This window comes from Cervus elaphus, chromosome 24, assembly GCF_910594005.1.
Source record: "Cervus elaphus chromosome 24, mCerEla1.1, whole genome shotgun sequence".
In the NCBI taxonomy this organism is placed as follows: Eukaryota; Metazoa; Chordata; class Mammalia; order Artiodactyla; family Cervidae; genus Cervus; species Cervus elaphus.
In genome coordinates, this window is record NC_057838.1 from 20482363 (window position 1) to 20502429 (window position 20067).

A 20067-nucleotide genomic window follows, 5' to 3' on the forward strand; every position below is an offset into this window, starting at 1 on the left:
AATTTTAAAAAACCAGGGTTTTGGTAACAAATAAGGACAGGTCACAGGAAAATCATAATTGGGAAATTTTACCCCAATGATGGCTACAAAATGATAGAACATTAAATGTTAAGAATTTCTGCTGAATAGAACCCATTCTTGATAATGAAAATAGATGATCAAACAACTGATGCACATATAAAGTCTATAGATTCTTACCACCAATGGTATTAGCAGATTGTGATCCTGAACAAGTGTAAAGGCAGAATTAGGGTAAGGGTTATAATCCATGAAGAGGGAAGGAGCAGATTTAAAATGCATGGCAGATGGAAATAAGAAAGCTTTAGTCAGTTTTGAAAATTAAAAATCCTAAAGCAAAAAAAGCAAACTTTAACAAAAGCAGAACACTGAGTAGTTTTTACAGCTGATAACTGAAATCAGACACTAATGTACAAAGCAGATGAAATGAAGGTGTAAAAGTGCAGATTTTTCAGCTTTTCTTCTGATAGGCCTAAAATCTAAATAATTAAATGTTTAAATTTTTGTTATTTAAACATTTAATTTAAAAACTATAGGTAAGGAAGAATTACAGCATCTTCTAGCTGAAGAAAAATTACATGAAAAAGCTACAGATTTTATCTTTCTTAAGACACTGAGGGAAAAAAACTGAACAGTAGCAGGGTGGGTGGGGAGACAAAATTTCTGACAGGCTGTACAATCATTTGTACATAATCAGTCACTACCAACAACAAAAGACACACTCTTTAAGTAAATAATTAAGCCTGGAAGTCCCTCCATTGGGTCTGCTTTCAATTTATTTTTGGTTAGCCATTAGAACAAACCTGCTTTGACTCAAGAGAATTTTTTTTCCCTTCAATGGTGATATAAAAATATGGAAAGACCATGCAAACCCTAGTGAATTACTTCATTACAAATTACAACAAAGTGAAGATGGAGATCATAGTAATATTTCTGTGTAGATGTGTGTAAAGAGACTTGAATCAAATTATATAAAGCTGCAATATCTTTTTTCAAAAGAATTTGAAATCAAACAGTTATTCAAATAAATATATAAGCAAGCAAATAAAAACCTCACCAGTATGATTTAAAACCTAAGTGATTTTACTGTCGGAAAGTTATCTGATCTTAAAATCTTACTGGGTCTAAAAGCCTATTATTATGTTCTCACACTCTAGGAGAGGATTTGAAGTACTGTGCATAGGGTTTCAATGTCAAAGACCAAATATAAAAAATTATTGTATATTCTCGATATGATCAGTAGTTAGGATATTCTTAAAATGGAGGTCCTTAAGTAATATATTAAAAAATCATACACAAAGCACTTTGAATCTCTGCCATGAGTTCAGTCTTAGTATTACTTTAGAAGAAAACTCAGTAAAATACCTCACATGAAATTGAGTTTTATCCTTAAGATACCAGATACAGTCTCTGGTTGCTATCTTTACTTTTCCTTATGCTTTAAATTTCCTTCACCATTATTTTTGTTTCCTGAAGGCCGTAAGACTAACAAGGTATAGAAAAGTGCACAACAGGAGTATAAAATTCAGTTGACACTGCACTAAGAAAAACAAGATCAATTTTATCAGCTAAAATATAGAGCATGTACTTTGTGCTCAGGCAAATATACTAATTTAATCCTCACAACAATCCTGTTAAGATTATCCTCTTCATTTTACTGTTTATATTAGAAGTACACAGAAATATAACAACTTTAAATAACCTGGAATAGCCATGATCAACTCTGGGAAGTACGGCTCCAGATACCATGATCTAAATCAATACTTCTCAGACTTGACTGTAACAGAAATCACTTAATGATCTTGTTAAAGACTGAATTCAGTACACCTGTGGTGAATTTCTCAGGTGTGCATTTCCCAGGTGATGCTGATGCTGGTTTGGGCACCACATTTGGAATAGCAAGGCTCTAAACTTCCATGTTACACTGCTAAAGATTAAGTTACTTTAAACAATTACTCTAAAAATACACAAGATCAGGGAAGAATGTGATGTGATCTACTCCTAATTTGGTTGGGGAAAGAGCCCTTACCCAGAAGGCATTTGCCATTTTTCCTATTTGTAAATAATCCTCAATTTGCAGACCAATTTTACTGGAGCATTCCTGCTTCTTTTCAGGACTCTTGTTGAGTGCTCCAATCTTTACCCTGACTGGATTTTTTGACCGTGGAAAGAAGAGAATCTGCTAGGCTGGACTTGTCTAATCATCTCCTGGCGCCCTCCAAGCCCAGCTCCTTTCCCTAATACCAAGACTCAAGAATCAAGCTAAAAAACAGACGAACTAGGCATCTGTATCCTGAAATATTATCTAAAGAACAGTAGAAGATAGCTACATGTATTTCTTTCTAAAATGGCCAAGTATTGATATCAAGAAGAACCTCCCTAGAAAAAATTCCTGTTCTAAGAGACATGTACTAAGGAAAATTTCTTGATAAAGAAGGAAAGAGATCTCTTTTAAATTAATTATGCCATAAATGTATATACTACTATTCAGGAACATAGAGGAATGGATCATTCATTTTACCTAGAATTCAAAATTGTGCTTTTTAATAGTTGTGCTTATGAGAAACTCAGCTTCCAGTGAAAGTGCAAAAATATAAATCTTAAATTTAACAAGGAATATTAACAAAACTGGTCATTTCAATTTGTTTCCTCTTTATGAATCAGTATATACCTGCCAAAAATGCTGACTGTATTCTAATGGATTTTAGGGAAAGTACAAGGATACTACATATCTGTCCTTGAATAATATTAGCTAGATGCAGCCAGATTTGATGCTAACATAAAGCAATTATTTTGCCCCTAAAAAGCACAATTTTCCACATTTAAAGTTTCTGAGTAGACTGTGAAAACCTTAATGCTAAAAGATTTGTGTTATTTAAAATATCTCCATGCAAAAGTCTGTATAACAGATGAAGTTTCTCTTTCTAAGTGGCAGGTATCAATGATGCAGCCCTAATAACACACCAAAGACAAGACAACACCCACTCCAAAAGTTCGAAAACATGCACAACAACTGACCCAAAACATTGAAAAAAAAAATACCTTCATTTTTGTCAGGTGATGATGAACCTAAAGTACAGAACAAGAACTCAGTATGTGGCTTGTCTTTTTGGGAATTAGTTTTGTCTTTTTCCACTGGTCAATCTCCTAATACAGTAACATACAAAGAACACGCTTATCCTAACACAGTAGAAACACGAGAGAACTAATAGGTAATACATACGCTGTGACTGAGACACCATCTTTGTTCGACTTCTTCCTCGGGAATCTGTCTTGGCATTTCCCATACTAGCAAGTGGTGCTGAAAGCTTTGCTCTCACCCGGCCTAAAGAATAAAATGATTTAGATAACTACAGACATTTTTCTATAATATATAGTAATGAGGGAAAAAAAAACTCACTTTAATTTTCTAATTGGGTGTGCTTCTCAAGTATTGTTAAATTCTGTAACACTGTAAACTTCACTTTAAAGATTAGAGTTCCCTTGAAATTTTAAAAATATATACTGTTTTTTATGTGTTGCACCATAAACTAACTCTCCTTTAAGGGTAAAAGTAAAGTCAAGCTAAAAGATCTCCATTCTCGGTTTGATATTATTAGTCCAGTAGTTATAATTAAGATAATTACCACAGGCATGCACTTCTTCAGTTTCCATGAAATTTAATTTATTCTCAAATTCAGCCTATAGTTTAAAATACAAGCCTAAGCTTAGAAACAACAACCCAGTCTTTTTAACTGAAAACGTACTTCCGAAGGGATTTGCAAGAAGATACAATACTAGCTAAAATATCTTTTTTTTTAAATATCTTTTTATATACTGTGCTAAACATCAGAGTACTACAGATGTACATGGACACGTTTACTATTCTTTCCCCAAGCAACCAACTTCCATTTATAAAATTATTTGAGGAAACAACAATCACAGAGGAGTTGGCACTTTCTCTACACATTTCCTTCTCTACCTCCAATCAGTATTCCTTCCTTCTCTATTACTGTTTCATCCCCTTCCATGAAACCAAGGCGCAGAAATGTTTCTAGAGTTCTTGAACCAAAGGAGAGAATGCTTATTTATCGAAGTGCTTAAGTAAACTGTCATTAGAAAAAACAAAAATATATTACTAGTAGGTACTTCGGTGTTCTCGAGCAACAGCCTCAATCGCCATCACATTGGAACCCATACCAACGTGATCGTGAAGAAGGGTTCCGAATTGTTTTCATTTAAAAGGAACAACTTGAAGGGCAATCGCGATCTAAAGGCTAGCCTGATACAGCAATATTAATTAAGAAAACATATCTAAAGGTAAGGAAAATTTCAAAATTATGAAATGAGTGAGGGAAGAGAAGAGAATAACTAAGAACAAGGAATAAAATGAAGCAAAATGAGAAGTGCAGGTGGTAGATCCTTTCATTCTATCAACTTCTTCAAGGCCCCTAAAAAGCTCATGATTCGGGACTTTCACCCTTTTACAGAGTCTGCTTAGAATAGGACATGATGTTCTCCTGACTAAGAAGTAAAACAGAAAGAAAATTATTATTTTTGAAATGCAAAATTAATCCGTTATAATAAAGAAATTAGGATAAACTATTAGGATAAATTATTTTTTATATTACCATCTAAATTATAATGATACGGTGCCAGAAACCATTTCTATAAAGTATTCTAAAACTTAAAATATGAAAATATTTCAAATATGTCAGAGTAAACATGAGACCATCAAAATGTCAAATCTACTTGGTTGTATTACAAGAAAATGCCACTCGTAAAATTTAGGAAAAAGACTGTGTTTCATATCAGAGGCTTAATTAATAAGATAGCCTTCAAGTAGGATAAATAAAAACACTGAAGTTTTTCCTTTCTCCAAATTGAAAAGTAATAAATATTTTTAAAAAGGTAAATTGGTTCAGTAAAATAAAGTATTATATCTAGCAAGGTTTCTGTATTTCCAAATTCAAATCATATGCAATTCCCCAGGCACTGATTCAAAATCAAAGATACATTTAAAAGCTGACAAAATAAATGCATTTAAATGGGATGATATTTAAACTCCAATGATAAAGCAATGGTGTGTGCACTCACAAAGTATAAATGAACTGGCAAAAATTAAAAAACAAAAACACAAAAGAAAAGCATTAATGTCACTACAGAAAAAATGAAACTATGTAACTTTATACTAGGTATTATTAAACATGTGAAGCAATTATGTTTTTTCCAGCATGAGATAATGCAAAATACACAGCAAAACTCCAGGATGAAGGATTAAAAAAAAAAAAATCTGCATGAATAACTAACACAACCAAACACAAAATGTAGAAGCAGCACAGCTGGCAAATTATGGATTTGCAAAGAAAGTAGCCTATTTTAGTTTTTAATGTTTAATTCCTAATAATGAAAATATTAATATTTTTGTGTTACTAACAAAATGTTTAATTCTTACCATCTTCAGATGCTGTTCCTAAATAAGAGAAATAAAACAATAACATTTCAACAAAGTCTGCCAATGTTGATATTAAGACTTTCCTTGTGCCTCCCACCCAAGATGAAAATAAAAGGGCAAAAGAAAAAAGTATCTTCTAGTTTGATAGCCTTAAATTAGCTTTTAAAAGGTTTTGAGATAAAACAAAATTTGAGGTAACCTAAAGATTCACAGCACAAAAAAGTTAAAACTAGACAACTGAAAATAGCAAAATTCTGTAATAAACCAGTTTGTCTGCTGTATTTCATACTGAAAATTTTAAATGAAGAAAAGTAACAAAACTAATTACTCGAGAATGATACAACTCTGTCACTGATCTCTTCGAAACAAATGTTTCAATATATCTTTCCAGTGTAAGAATACTTGCTGAGCATTTTCAAAAGGGAGTCCAAGAAAGAACTAGAAACTGACAAACATGGGAATCAACACCATGACCTAGGCCGTATTATTTTCATCAAAGCATTACCTACCTATGACTCTATCAGCTGTTTAGTCAAGCTTTTTTTGTACTCCCCAAGATGTTGTAAAAGCTAGCAAAAAAATTATCAAGTGTAGAGAACCCTGGTTAGGACTCCACATTTTACTGCTAAGGTCTGAGGTTCACTCCCTGGGGAACTGAGATCCCACAAGTTGCACAGCACAGTCAAAAAGTATCGAGGATGAACATCAGAACTCACTACTGTTACAGAGCAATGACAGATGTTTCTCTCTGTGCGCGCATGTAGATTTTTTTTTTAAACGCAGGACTAAACATCAGTTAGAGTATCACATTATATAACACAGATGATTTCTCAAATAGGCTGATGTTTCTGACCCAAACAAGAAAAATTTTGATCTGGAAAGTGAGAATAATTTGTTTTTCAAGGATCCAGACTCTCAGTGATAGAAGTGATATCACATGGTCTGAAATATAGAAACTATCTCTTGGTGGGTTTTCATTTAATAATTTCTTAAATTTATGAAATACATTAAACATGAAGAGAAGCACAGAGACCAATTATAAATAACACTCATGTACCCAAGTCAAGATTAAATAAATCATCAGAGTGGAAGATATGCCCGTTTCAGAGTTTATGTAATAATTGATAGAAAAACACAGTTTTCCATTTTTCCTAGATCTCATACTGTGACTTACAGATTCATGATCTTCTTACAAATTCTTACAAAAAAGTTCAAGTTCCTAGATAACACTGTAGTATCTGATGATGTGAAGGGAAAGTATGGATAATACAGTCTAGTACTAGACAAAAATATCATACAGATAAAAATTATCATATTGGATCAAGCAACTAAAGATAAAACTAAATAATGAAATTTAAAATGTACAGCTCAAAATAAGTTCAATTTTGATTAAATGTTCATTTGAAACACACTCTTAAAAAGACAGCATCTGTACCTAGCATTTCATCTTCATAGATGACCACTGTTATTGTTGTTTAATCGCTAAGTTGTGTCTGACTCTTTTGCAACCCCATGGACCATAGCCTGCCAGGCTCCTCTGTCCCATGGAATTTCCCCAGGCAAGAATACTGGAATGGGTTGTCATTTCCTTCTCCAGGGGATCTTCCCGACCCAGGGATCGAACCTGAGTCTCATGTGTCTCCTGTACTGGCAACAGATTCTTTACCACTGAGCCGCCAGAGGAGACATATGAAACTGTATAATATGTCATCTGTCTCTCTCTATAGCAGAGGTTAGTAAATTAAAGAATTGAATCATGTTACTTATGAGACTCCTTTCTCCTGAATCTAGTATTTCTGAGAAAGACTTGAGAAACCCAGAATATTCTAAGGGCTCAGGTTAAAAGAAGTTAAGAAAATTGATTTAACTTATAACAAACAGTAATCTAGTATTTGAATAAACTGAGAAACCCAAAATGGATATGTCTAGCCCCAAATTCAATCAGAGAATTACGGAACCATTTTCACATTAAGACTGCTGCTAAATAAGCAGTCTATTTTCAGAAATTAAGAGAACAAAGATATTCATAGAATCCAAGAACCATAAAATTTTTTAGTAGAATTAGAAAAGGAAGTTCTTACCATCCATCTTGTCAGAAGTATCCTCTTTGATGAAAGAGCAAGCAAAGAACAGAGGAAAACTTGGTATATTAGAAAAAGATTTTATAACCCCTAGAAAACATTATTTTTAAGAAGACAGAATTCATAGCACAGACATGAACCTTTTATTCAATTAAAACATACTAGATTAAATGAGTTTTCCTTTGTGAGACAAAGATTACCCCCCCCCCCAAAAAAAAGAACTGAATTGATAAGAAGTCTAATTTTTATTTGCCTGGAGAAGTTAGAGAAGCCCATGTTCCAACCTTGGACGCCTCCACCATCAGACAAACCTCCTGCTTGGTTCTGCTGAGCCTCTCATAATCTAAGACAGTTCGCCTCGCTTTCTTTCTTCCTCTATAGACTAGAGCACACCCCCAAATTCCACTCTAAATTTAGCTCTTCCGTCATTATCTTCCTTCTACTGCCTTGCTGCTTCCTCACCCCATCCTTTCCTAGCACTTTCGGCCCTGTAAGCTCTGAAATATGGATAAATCAAACAACTCTAATTTTCTACCCCACTACACTGAGGTGCCCCAACAGAGACAACTATAAAACCACAAAGTCATGCATAAAGGCACTGCTAGAAACGAGGGTAATCATCAGGCTTGGCCTTGAGTGACTGTGCAGAAAATTATTAACATAGCAGACCTGATACTCTTAAGAAGAGCCTAGTTACAGGGCTGGCCTTTAGCTGGCCGTTGGGAAGTTAGTTCTGGATCCTGATTGTTTCAGTGTTGGGGACAAGGTATTGAATTCCTGTTAAAGGAACAGGCCTGAACTGTTTTTGCAGACAATGTGATTTATGGGGAATACCTGCTCTCTTTTTGGGAGAACAGATGCTGGTAATTGTGGCTGGGTGTATGGCAGTGCCCTTTTGCCCTCACCCTGGGCTGAGTCTTAAGGGAGTCTCTCTGGGCAGAAACACCATGCACATATTCTACAGTCACTGCCGGAGGGAGGAGCATGTTTCATACAGCCTGTCATTTTGCCTCTGGGAGGGATAACTCTGAACGCCCGTGCCTCGACGCCTCCAGAACGCCCAATGGGTTGTCTCCCCTTGCTGATCCTGAGGTGCGTCCTTTTGCTTTAATAAACCTCAGCCGTGAGTACAGCTAAGTCGTGTGAGTTCTTCCAGCAGGTCTCTTAAATGTGTGGGTGGTTGCAGGAAGGCCAGAAGAGCACCCTACCTCTTGTGACCCCTCAACAAGCTGTTCCACACCTCAAGTCACCTCTCAGACATCCTGCTTTTTATTAGCACGGTGTCCTGACTCTGTTCCCTCAAACATGAAAACACAGACACAACAAACTCCTGATGACATGGGTTCGCTACGCCCAGCTGCCCTGAAGACATGTCAATCTACCTCCTCCTTCCTTTTCTTCCCCCTGCCTCAGTGACGCTGATGACCCTTCAACATCCAAGGCTAACTCCCTAGCGCTATACACCCTATTCCTTATGCCTCTCACAAGAATTCTGGCCATAAGCAATTTCTTCTCATTCTTGCATTTTAACTTTTTCTTCTCTACTGATCCTACCAACTTAGTATACAAACATATGTAACTCCCTCAATTTTAAAAAACAAAAAGTTCATTAACCTTTATGGATAATTCCTACAATGTTTTTTCATTTCTTCTCAATCATTAAGCATAGGGATAATTTACGCAGACTCTCCTTCCAACTTCTTCCTCAATGAACAGAAGTCTTACTTCTGTCACATGACACCACTGAAACCATTTACTTTTTTTCCTTTAGGCAATCTCACAAACCCAGCCATTGAGAACAAATACTCATAAATTTGGCATAGATATATCAAGGTTTCCTCAAGAGAAATTCCTGTCTCCCATTCTACCCAACTTCTTCTTCAGGATAAAGTTTTAAAGGGTAAACCTCAAAACACTCATCATATCCCAATGTCAAAAGGATTCAGTACTTTAGTGGAGGAAAAGCCCAGTGACAACTGCTTTAAGTAATGTATTGAGTTTAGTATTGAAAGATTATAATAAGAACAATCTCTAATCATTTCCTGACCTAATCTCAAGCACAGATCTCTCTCCTGAGCTTTCTGCCATTGTATGTAATTCTTTCTCATATACTATCTTGCCTCCAAAACAATTCCAGGTTGATGCCTTGGCAATGTCAAACTCAGAATGCATAGAACTCAACAAGCTTTCAGGTGCTCATCTTTTAGCAACCTACTGATGGACTGAGAGACTATTTTAATACAGAGGCATATTATCTCTGGATCCATAAATGTTCAGCTATAATAAACAAGAATCAAAGTGAAGGAAACAAAGAAAACACAAGTCACATCTGTATAAGAAAGGTGAGAAAGAGGGGAGGAGGGCGTCTAGGAAAGAGGAAGAGAGGAAAGGAGGGAGGGAGGGAAGGAAGGAAGACAGTAAGGAAGAGAAAAAGACACAGAAATAGAAAGGATGAGAAAATCTATTCTCTAAGCCCTGGAAAGAGCCACAGGCAAGTATCTCACTGTCCCTGAGAGTGAGCCTGGGTCAGAATGAAAAAAAGAGGACAGAGGGTACCTTTCCCTTCTGTAAGAAAGCAAACATGCCCTTCAAACCTTAAGGAACCAAAGAAACAAATTAAGGAATCTCATGGCACTGTTATGACTTTCTTATGAAAAAAACATTGCAGAAAATGGCTTTCAAATTCACATTAAAACATTTCAAATTCAGTATTTTCTTCCTAGTACTAAAAAATAAAAGCTATGAAATATGTTTTTATTGTTAAGACTCACAATGAGTAAATTTTATTGTTTCCCATTTTTCCCCACTTAAAAAATTAATGTATAATTCATGTACCATAAAATTCACTTTCATAGTACACAATTCAGTGCTTTTAATATATTCACAAGACTGCACAACCCTCATAAATATCCAATTCCAGAACACCTTCATCACCTCAAAAAGAAATCTTACACCCACTAATGTCACCCTCTATTTTTCCCAACTCCCATCACTTAGTAACCACTAATTTATGTTTCCGTGGATTCACCTATTCTAGGCATTTCATGTAAATGGAATCATAAAATGTGCCAGTTTGTACCTAACTTTATAATGCTTTCAGGTTCCATCCATCTTAGAGGATGCACTAGTATTTCATTTTTATGTAATATGACCCTTTTTATGGCTGAGGAACATTCCGTTTCATTGTATCTACATATCTGCTTAACCATTTACCAGCTGATGAACATTTGGAGTTGTTTCCACTTTAGGGCTGTTATGAATAATGTTGCTTGAACATTTATTCATGTATATATTTTAATGAGAACATAAGTTTCATTTGTCTTGGGTTAACAGCTAGGAGTGGAACTGCTACGTCACATCATAACTCTATGTTTCACTTTTTGAGAAACTGTGAAGCTGTTCCCAGGGTGGCTCTGCTTACATTCCATGAGCAGTATGTGATGTTTCAATTTCTCCATATCTTCACCAGCCATCCTAGTAAGTATGAAGAGGTGCTTTTGAATTTCATTTCCCTAATGTCTAATGATGTTGAGCATCTTTTTATGTGCTTTCATTGGTAATTTGTGTATTGTCTTCAGAGAAATGCGTATTCAAATCCTTTGCCTATTTTTTAAACAGAACTGTCTTTTTGTTACTGAGTTATAAAAATATTTGAGATCTAAGTCCTTAATCAGATACATGATTTGCACATTTTCTCTATTTTGTGTGTTGTCTCTTCACTTTCTTTTTTTTTCTCTTCACTTTCTTGATGGTACCCTTTGAAACAAAATTTTCAATTTTGATGAAGTCCAACCTTGATAAAGCTTCTCTGTGGATGTGTGTGTTTGGTAAAGTATCTAAGAAAACATCGCATCATTCAAGGTCATGAAGATTTATACAGGTGTTTCCTTCTAAGAGCTTTATAGCTGTAGCTCTTACGTTTGGGTCTTTAATCTATTTTGAGTTAATATTTTGGATACAGTATGAGGTAGGGGTCCAAATTCATTTCTTGGCATGTGGCTATCCAGTGGTTCCAGCATCATTTGTTGAAAACAATTCTTCTCTACTGCATGGTCTTGGCACCCTTGTTGAAAATCAACTGATCAGAGATATATGGGTTTATTTCTGGACTCCCAATACTTTGCATTGGCGTATATGTCTATCTTTATGCCAGTATCACATAGACTGAATTACTGTAGCTTTGAAGTAAGTACTGAAATTGTTAAGTGTGAGTATACCAAGTTGCTCTTTTCTTTCCCAAGATCATTTCATCTATTCTGGATCCTTTGCATTTTCATATGAATTTTAAGGAGCAGTTTGTCAATTTCTGTAAAAAGGGAGCTGGACTTTTGAGAGGGATTACACTGAATCTGTAGGTCAATTTCCTATCTTAACAATGAATGTCTTTCCATTTATTTAGATCTTTAAATTCACTTAACAATGTGTTGTAGTTTTCAGTGTACAAATGTGAAAGAAAACACACATATGGCCCTAATTCCTGGCACAGAGCTCCTAACCCCCTTGTAATTTCTTTGGTGGTAGGATGGAGTGCCTTTTGTTCTAATATTTACTGCTGGTGACCTGGCGCGTAACCCTGGTCTCCCCATTGCAGTCAGACGCTTTACCATCTGAGCCACCAGGGAAGCTTGGTATGTGACAGAGCTCCTAAATTCCGTGGAGTTTCCTGGGTGACAGGAGTGTCTTTTGTTCTAATGAGGCATTTCCTGGTGGGCTCCTGGATAAGCTTCAGGATGTGGGATGGTCCCAGAAAGATGAAATCATGGTCTGAAGCCTGGAATGTTCAGCCCATCCTCCATCCTCTGGAAAGGGGCGTGGAGTTGGAGACCACGTAAATGATCAATTAAGACTGTGTGATGAAGCCTCCATAAAGTGCCAAAAGCACAAGATTCAGAGGTTCTGGCTGGTGAACATACCCATACACTGGCAGAGTGGCACACTGCAACTCCACAGGCAAAGAAGCTCTGGGCTTCAGACTTTTCCAGACCTCATCCCCGATATCTCTTCATCCGACTGCTCATTCATATCCTTCAATACTCTTTGTAAAGGAGGGCGGCAAGGGCACCTCTGACTTATAGCCAGTTGGTCAGAAGCACAGGTAACAACCTGGACTTGCAGTTGATGTCTGAAGTGTGGGTGAGTCAGGGCGGGAGCCTTTAACCTGTGAGGCCTGTGTTAATATAGATTATGTCACAGGTGAATTGCATTGAAGGATACCCAGCTGTTGTCTGAGAATTGCTTGGTGTGAAATTCCACACGTTAGTGTCAGCAGTGTGAGTGTGAGAGTAAAGGAGAAACACAGGAGTGGTTATTCCTAGAGAAGTCTTACAGTTCTTCTGTTATACAGATTCCTAAGTATTTTTCCTTTTTGAGGTTATTGTCATTGGAACTGCTTTCTTTATTTTCAGATTGTTCACTGCTAGCATTTAGAAATCCAACTGAGGGCTTCTCCCGTAGCTCAGGCGGAAAAGCGTTCTACTTAGAAATCCAACTGATTTTTGCACATTGATCTTATCTTTTACAACTTTTGCTAAACTCATTAATAAGCTCTAATAGTTTTTTGTGAATTTCTTAGGATTTTCTATATATATGATCATGTTTTCTATATGTAAGATCAAGTTTTACTTCTTTTCCAATCTCGGTATTTTTTATTTCTTTTTCTAGCCTAACTGACCTGGCTAGAATTTCTACGGCAATGCTCTTACGAAGGGCAAGAGTGGACATCCTTATCTTGTTCCTGATTTTCAGGGAAGCATCCAGTCTTTCATCATGTCATATATGATAGCTGTGGATTTTTCACAGGTATCTTTATCAGGCTCAGAAAGTTTCCTTCTATCCTAGTTTATTGAGTATTTTTATCATGAAACGGTGACAGAATTTGTCAAATGCCTTTTCTGCATCTAGTGATCAGGTGATTTTTGTCCTTTGTTCTACTACAAGGTATATTGTATTGATTGATTTTCATATACTGAAATAATAATGCATCTCTAGCAAGGTAATGTTTCAAATACAGAAAAGTTTTATGAAAATTAAAAGCAGTGATCAACCCACTGTTGACATCTTTGTCAACATTTTTGTCCAGTCCTATAAATAAAAATGTTCCTAAGTATTATTCATAATAACAAAAAAAAAACAGGAAACAACCAAGATGGCCACCAATAGAAAACTAAATTGTGATATATTCATCCAATATAACATTGTATATAGAAATATAAAGGAACTTTAGCTACATGCAATGATATAGATGACTCTTACAAAAAAACCATATTTGCCCAGTCCTTCATCTATGTATAATTTTAGACAAAATGATGAAATTATCATACATTTTTTGGTAGGATATATCACTTGATCTTTATTAAAAATATGACTTGTCAGTGACTGCATGGCATATATAAGGGTATATACCATAACTTAAACATTTCCCCTTTTAACATACCAAACTTGAATCTAATACATTATTAAAAACATAATAAATGTTCTTTTTATTTCTTGGCATATTATCTAAAACCACTGGACTATAGGCTCAAACACTGAACATTTTTTAAAAAAGTTTCATGGGTATCATGAAAATGCCACTCAAATAAAACTGCTCCATGATTATTTCACATCTGTACTTTTAACCGCATTCTTTATGACTAGCAATCATTAACTTAAACTTTCTTGTTTTATTTACAGGTCAATTTGCATCTGTTTGATTACAACTAAGGTTCAATATCTGTTCTGGTGGCAACTCTGAAATATGATTTTCTTGATATATATAAAAATTTTTTTTTCTATAAAAATAAGCTCATCTGTTTTCCCAAGATGTTCAAAACTTGGAGACATTTTAGCTTTTTTTGCAGTACGTGGCAAAACCTTTTTCCCTTTCTGTTTTCAGCCACTTGTTTTATATTTTTACACTCAGATTTCAATCTGAGGGACTTTTCCCTCATGGTTTTTTGGCTTTTATGCTTAGAAATGTCTTCTTCAACCTGAGACTAGATGAATATTCAACTACTATGTTTTCATCAAGTTGCTTTATATTTTTGTTCAACTTTTTAGTCACCTGGAATAAACTGTTATACAGTGTAAAACGTGATTCTAACTTAGTTTTGTACCAGATTGCAAGCCACGTGTCTAAACACCATTTAGTGAATAACATATGCTTTCCTCACTGGGTGCAGCTATGCCACCTTTATCATGTGCTACATATACACCCAGAACCTCTGCACTTCCTACGGACTGCCAATGGTTTGCCTGCCTAGTGTTCTACCACTACTACTCAAGAGAAAGAAAAATGAAGCACAAAAGTAAGACAAATAATACGGCTAACCAACCTGAAACTTTTAAGGTTGATGGATATAAAAAACAAACTCTGAATGGCTTTGGGGATGTATGTTTTAAGCTTTGATTATGATTAAGCTTTGCAGTTTTCCCACATTCCCAAAAGCCTTTACCTTCTTGGGAAGGGAAAAGAGATAGGAGAAGGGAATGGAGAAGCTGGGTACTAGGCCAAACTTCCTCAGTAACCAGCAGCTGAAAGTGGCAGTAGTGCAGAACTGTGAAAATTCTACAGGCAAATCAAGGAATCAAGAACTGTTCCTCTGATTAAGATGATTAGGAAGAGAAGGAGAAATAGGGCATTTTAGATATCTCAGAACTACATTCCAAGGACAGAATCATATAAAATGTATGGACTATTCATAATTAGAAAGAATGAAATAGATAAAGATATCTATCTACTGGACAGATAGATATGAAATGAAATGATAAAGATATCACCATGATGAGTTACTGAAACTGATGATGGTTCACTAGCTCCCTGAGACCAGGGAGAAAACGCAGTGCGATTTTCTGTCGTGAGCTGTCTTACCTAGCGATGCATAGGAACCTGGATTCAGGGCCCCTGCACCTAGCCGCCCACTTCGCACAGCCTGCCCAGCGGCGTGATGTGCCTTGGCGCCGGCAGCAGCATTCACATCGATGTCACTTCGCGAACGCTGCAGGCTTCCAGGAAGAGAGCTGGCTTTGCTGCTGCTTGCTGATACTATGAAAAACAAAGGAAAGGTAACCTGTATTATTTTCATCATTGCAAACGGCATAAAAATTATATAAACTTGAAATCACCACAAGCTAATGAATGATGATCCAAAAAGGAAATAGTGGCCATATGGATATAGAAAAGTACTTTATTTTCTAGATACTAGAAAAGTACTTTAAAATCAGGATGCCTCAGTTTCAATGTTGTTGCAAGTAAATCTTCTTGGACAATTTTCTCAATATTTCTCTGCCTCATTTCCCCCTTCCAAAAAAATGGGAAAAAATAACCATACTTTGTAAAACTTCATAGGATTGTTTGGTAAATGGAATGATGATATTTACAACTGATTCATGAAACTGAAGTGCTACACAAGATAAATAGATGACAGCAGAGCTACTGTTTGGCCATAAAAATAATGCAAGTAGAACTAGTCCGGGGATAAGATAATTCAGAAAATAATTCAGGTTCTGTCACTCTCAGGCAATGCAAATTAAGTCATTACATTTCTGGTGCTTAGTTTTTCAGTTTTAATAAGGAGTTTTATAAACTCTGAGTTATGACCCATTCATAAGGCTTTGAAATTAACTGAGTGGGTCAGGATGGCACTTTAAAAAAATGAAACAAAACAGAAAAACACAGTATGTCATAAGTAAAGGTAAGTAGACTTCCTGGAACTTCAGATTATACTATACACTATACTGACATATAATACACTACATATTACAGGTATGTTCTAGGTATAAAATTACATACAATACATTGTATGTAGTATATGTATATGGTATACAAACACAGGTAGTAAAGTGTATATGTGTGGTATTTACTATGTAAAATGATTTTCTCCTTGTGGGTCACATTAAAACAGTTTAAAAGCTATTGTTTTCAACTGTTTAGCTTTTAAACAGTTCTAATGTGCTTCAAAAACTTTTAAGGAAAACGTTATTAATTCTTGATGACACTCTGAGTGAGAAAAGCTTTTTACACAGTAACTTTAATTTATAAAGTCACTTTTACTTTATTAAGTAAAATATGCTATGACTCTTAAAAAGGTAATTTACCTCTTCCAGCCACAGCAGATGGGTTTGCTGTAGACCATTTTGCAGAAAAAGGGCGACTGTAAGGTAAAAAGAAATACTTTTAATAATTTATCACTCTTCTGACAACACTTAATGAAATACCACTGAGATTTCTGAAGAGTTGAGAAGAACTTGATTTCAATTTTTCTTTTACAAATCACTTCAGAACAGTTGTTGTCATGTATCAATGGTATCTAAATTAGCTGTGAAGCAAAAACGAAATAACTAGCACTGAATGAAGATTGTAAGCTCTGCAGAATCAGGGACCAGGTGGCTGCTATTCACTCTTGTCCTCGGCACACATATTGTAACAGGGAACTCAATAACGGCACTCTCCAACAATTTTATTCTGAGGTATTTTACTTAGAAGGAGAGACAGGGAGTATTATTACCAGTACACAGGGAGCTCAGTGAAACCAAAGCCTCCACCACCTAGGTCATAACAGTTGTGGCCACTGGCAAGTCAAGCAATTACTCTGTAGATATCACACCATCTACAGCGGTGCTATTAAGTGTTACTGTCTGCGGCAAGAGAAACAAAGCTACAAACTACTGCTGAGGGTAATATGTATTAATGTGATTAGAATCATTTCAAAAGAATCCACTGCCTCCTTTAATATCTTTTCTGATTATTTACCTTTAACTACAATGGTACTCTGAAGCCCCAAAATAAACATGTCTAAGTATGTAATAGGGTCTGGAAAGTGTATCTATGAATTTTATTTTATTATATTAATCATTTATTCGTTTGCTGTCTTGCTATGTGGCTTGTGGGATTTTTAAAAAATTTTATATCTTTGGCTGCGCTCGATCGTCGTTGCTGTGCCGGCTTCCTCTGGTTGTGGTTCCAGGCATTCTGGCTGTGGAGGCGTCTCCTGCAGAGCTCGGGCTCTAGAGCAGGCGGCCTTCAGCAGCCGCGGCTCTGGGGCTGTAGAGCGCAGGCTCAGCAGCTGTGGCCCGCGGGCTTAGTTGCCCTGGGGCATGTGCAGTCTCCCCAGACCAGGGATCGAATCTGTATTCTCCGAATTGGCAGGGGGATTCTTAACCACTGGACCACCAGAGAAGTCGGCTTGTGGGATTTTTAGTTCCCAGATCAGGGAATGAACCTGGGTCCATGACAGTGGGCGCGTGCAGTCCTAACCACTGCACTGCCAGGGAATTCCTTATCCACAAATCTTAAAGGTGAGGGGAAGAGAGGTTAATGTCAGACTACTGAAAATATTCTTAAGTTATTATTGTGTGTAAGTCGCTCGGCTGTGTCCAACTCTGTGACCCCACGGACTGCAGCCCACAAGGCTCCTCTGTCCATGGAATTTTCCAGGCAAGAATACTGGAATGGGTTGCCATTCCCTTCTCCAAGGGATTTTCCTGGCCCAGTGATTGAACCCGGGTCTTCCATATTGCAGGCCAATTTTTTACCGTCTGAGTCACCAGGGAAGCCCTAAGTTATTATTATTGAATGGTAAATTTGGCATTTCGTTATCAAACCCAATATTATTTTTATAACTGTCTACTAAAACCGTTATGTTGAAGCAGATTGATTCAAGTTCACAGATTTCAAAGTTGTTTATGTTTAAAGATGTTCGACTAGAGTATCTAAATATCTTATTTAAAAAAAAATTAAAAAAAAAAATATCTTATTTAGATCTTTGCTACTCAAAGAATGGTCCATAGACAAAAAGCAATGACATCACCTAGGAATGTGTGATGCAAAAAATGCAAAAATCTCAGGTCCCATCCCAGATTTACTAATTCAGATTCTGCATTTTAACAATGATCTTCAGCCAACTCATATACAAAGTCTGAGTAAAGCAAGTAAGAGTAAAGGGGGAAAAAAGCAACAGAGCTCATTCAAGGTGAAGGATTTATCACAAATTTAAATAGAAGTTTAGGTACAATTATTCCTACAATAATTTTTTTAAATCAAATCGTATCTTCTTTTACTCTGAAAACTTGTAAGTCACTGAACTCTTATTTGCTACAGTACTCATAAGATCCTGTGAGTACCTCCTGCGATTGTGCCCCAGACACCTCTCCTGCCCACCCTGGTACCTGTCCTGGACCAGGAAGTTGCCAAGGCAACTAGCAGTCTTTCTGGGGGCAAAGACCCTAAAGACACAGCAACTACAGCGAGGCAGACTGATGTTCTGTGAACTGCTCTTCCCTGGAGAAATCTGCAGATATCTGTGGCCACTGCTAGGGATCTTAGCCATCTTATAGGGCTAGAGAAACAAAAAATAGGGTATAACTGCCAAGGCAGCAAAGGTTTGAGGTGGCCAGCATAATGATGAGAGGGGTGTCACAGAGAAGTCAGTCAGATACTATAGATAATTTTGTCCCCTGGAGGGAGTTGCTGAAATCTCAAACTATGCCAGAGGCGAGGAAAGAAAGTAATGGCATTTTTACCAGTCACACAGTGCTGTGTAAAAGTTCTAAAGACGATTTCTGAATCTCCATTATAATTCTTCCACAGCAGTGCCCGAGAAATGGGCTACTTACTATATGGACTATTTTGGGTGTATTAAAAAAAAGTATACAAATTAGTGCTTTCCAATCTTTCTCAAAGATATCAACATATTCTAACAAAACATGTCTGAACATGTTTGCACAAACTTTGAATCCCTAAACTCAACCCAAAGACAAAAAGTTATACAAGCATGTAACCCAACCCCTGAGGCAACAGACTAAAGGAAATAAGCACATTCAGTCACCATTCTTTCAAGGCTTTAAGAAGAAAGCAATCAGATACTCAATCATCCAACTTAAGGAACTCTGTGGAGCTGAAAAGAGGAAGTAATCACTAATGATCATTTATATGACCTTACTTGAGGCTTTCTTGGGAGCTAGATGAGGACCTGTCTGATTGTGGAAGAGATGCTACACTGCCAGAACTCTTTAAGTAAGTCTGAAGACTCTTCTGATATGACGGCTCGAGGGAATTATACAGTGTTTCAGCTTCACCAGGGAAGTGGTTTCTAAGGCCCATATATGTTCTGTAAAACAAATAAACAACAAAATTTAAGGGTTTTTCCTAAAAAAACAAGAACACGTTAAAGAAATAACTTTGCATGATTACACATTAACCGTAAACTGTGTATATTCAAAAAGAGCAGAAGTTTTTAACACCAAAGGTTTTTAATACAGCCACAATGTGCCACGTGAATACTTTCTAAATTAAACAAGTTTTTGGAGGAAGACAACAGGTTTTTGAGAAAAGGAGATCGCAGTTCAAAACCTGACTGTAATCTTTACAACTTAGGTGGCCTTGTGCAAACTTCCAGATCTCGAAACTTCAGTTACCAAAGGAGATAGCACCTTCGTTGGATCATTTCAAGGATTAGAAAAGAACATATACCTACTGCCCTAGAAAGTATCAGGTACATAACAAATGCTCAGTAAATTAGTTATTTTTATTCACAACAAAAGTGAATATGTTATGAT

At 36.3% G+C, this 20067-nt stretch overlaps 1 protein-coding gene across 39 annotated transcripts in view; it reads right to left on the minus strand.

Annotated features, from left to right (window-relative positions):
- Positions 1–20067, minus strand: part of CLASP2 (cytoplasmic linker associated protein 2) — a 170874-nt gene that overhangs the window by 56960 nt on the left and 93847 nt on the right. For 17 of the 39 annotated variants that reach the window (XM_043886914.1, XM_043886912.1, XM_043886905.1 and 14 more), the window contains 6 exons: positions 19452–19619; positions 16609–16664; positions 15383–15556; positions 7534–7557; positions 5453–5470; positions 3242–3343 (listed from right to left, as the gene is read on the minus strand). In XM_043886914.1, coding sequence (XP_043742849.1) covers positions 3242–3343; positions 5453–5470; positions 7534–7557; positions 15383–15556; positions 16609–16664; positions 19452–19619 — 542 coding nt within the window. Of the gene's footprint in view, positions 1–3060; positions 3088–3241; positions 3344–5452; positions 5471–7533; positions 7558–15382; positions 15557–16608; positions 16665–19451; positions 19620–20067 lie in introns of all 39 variants that reach the window. The other 22 variants (XM_043886899.1, XM_043886913.1, XM_043886907.1 and 19 more) reach the window with 4 other exon arrangements.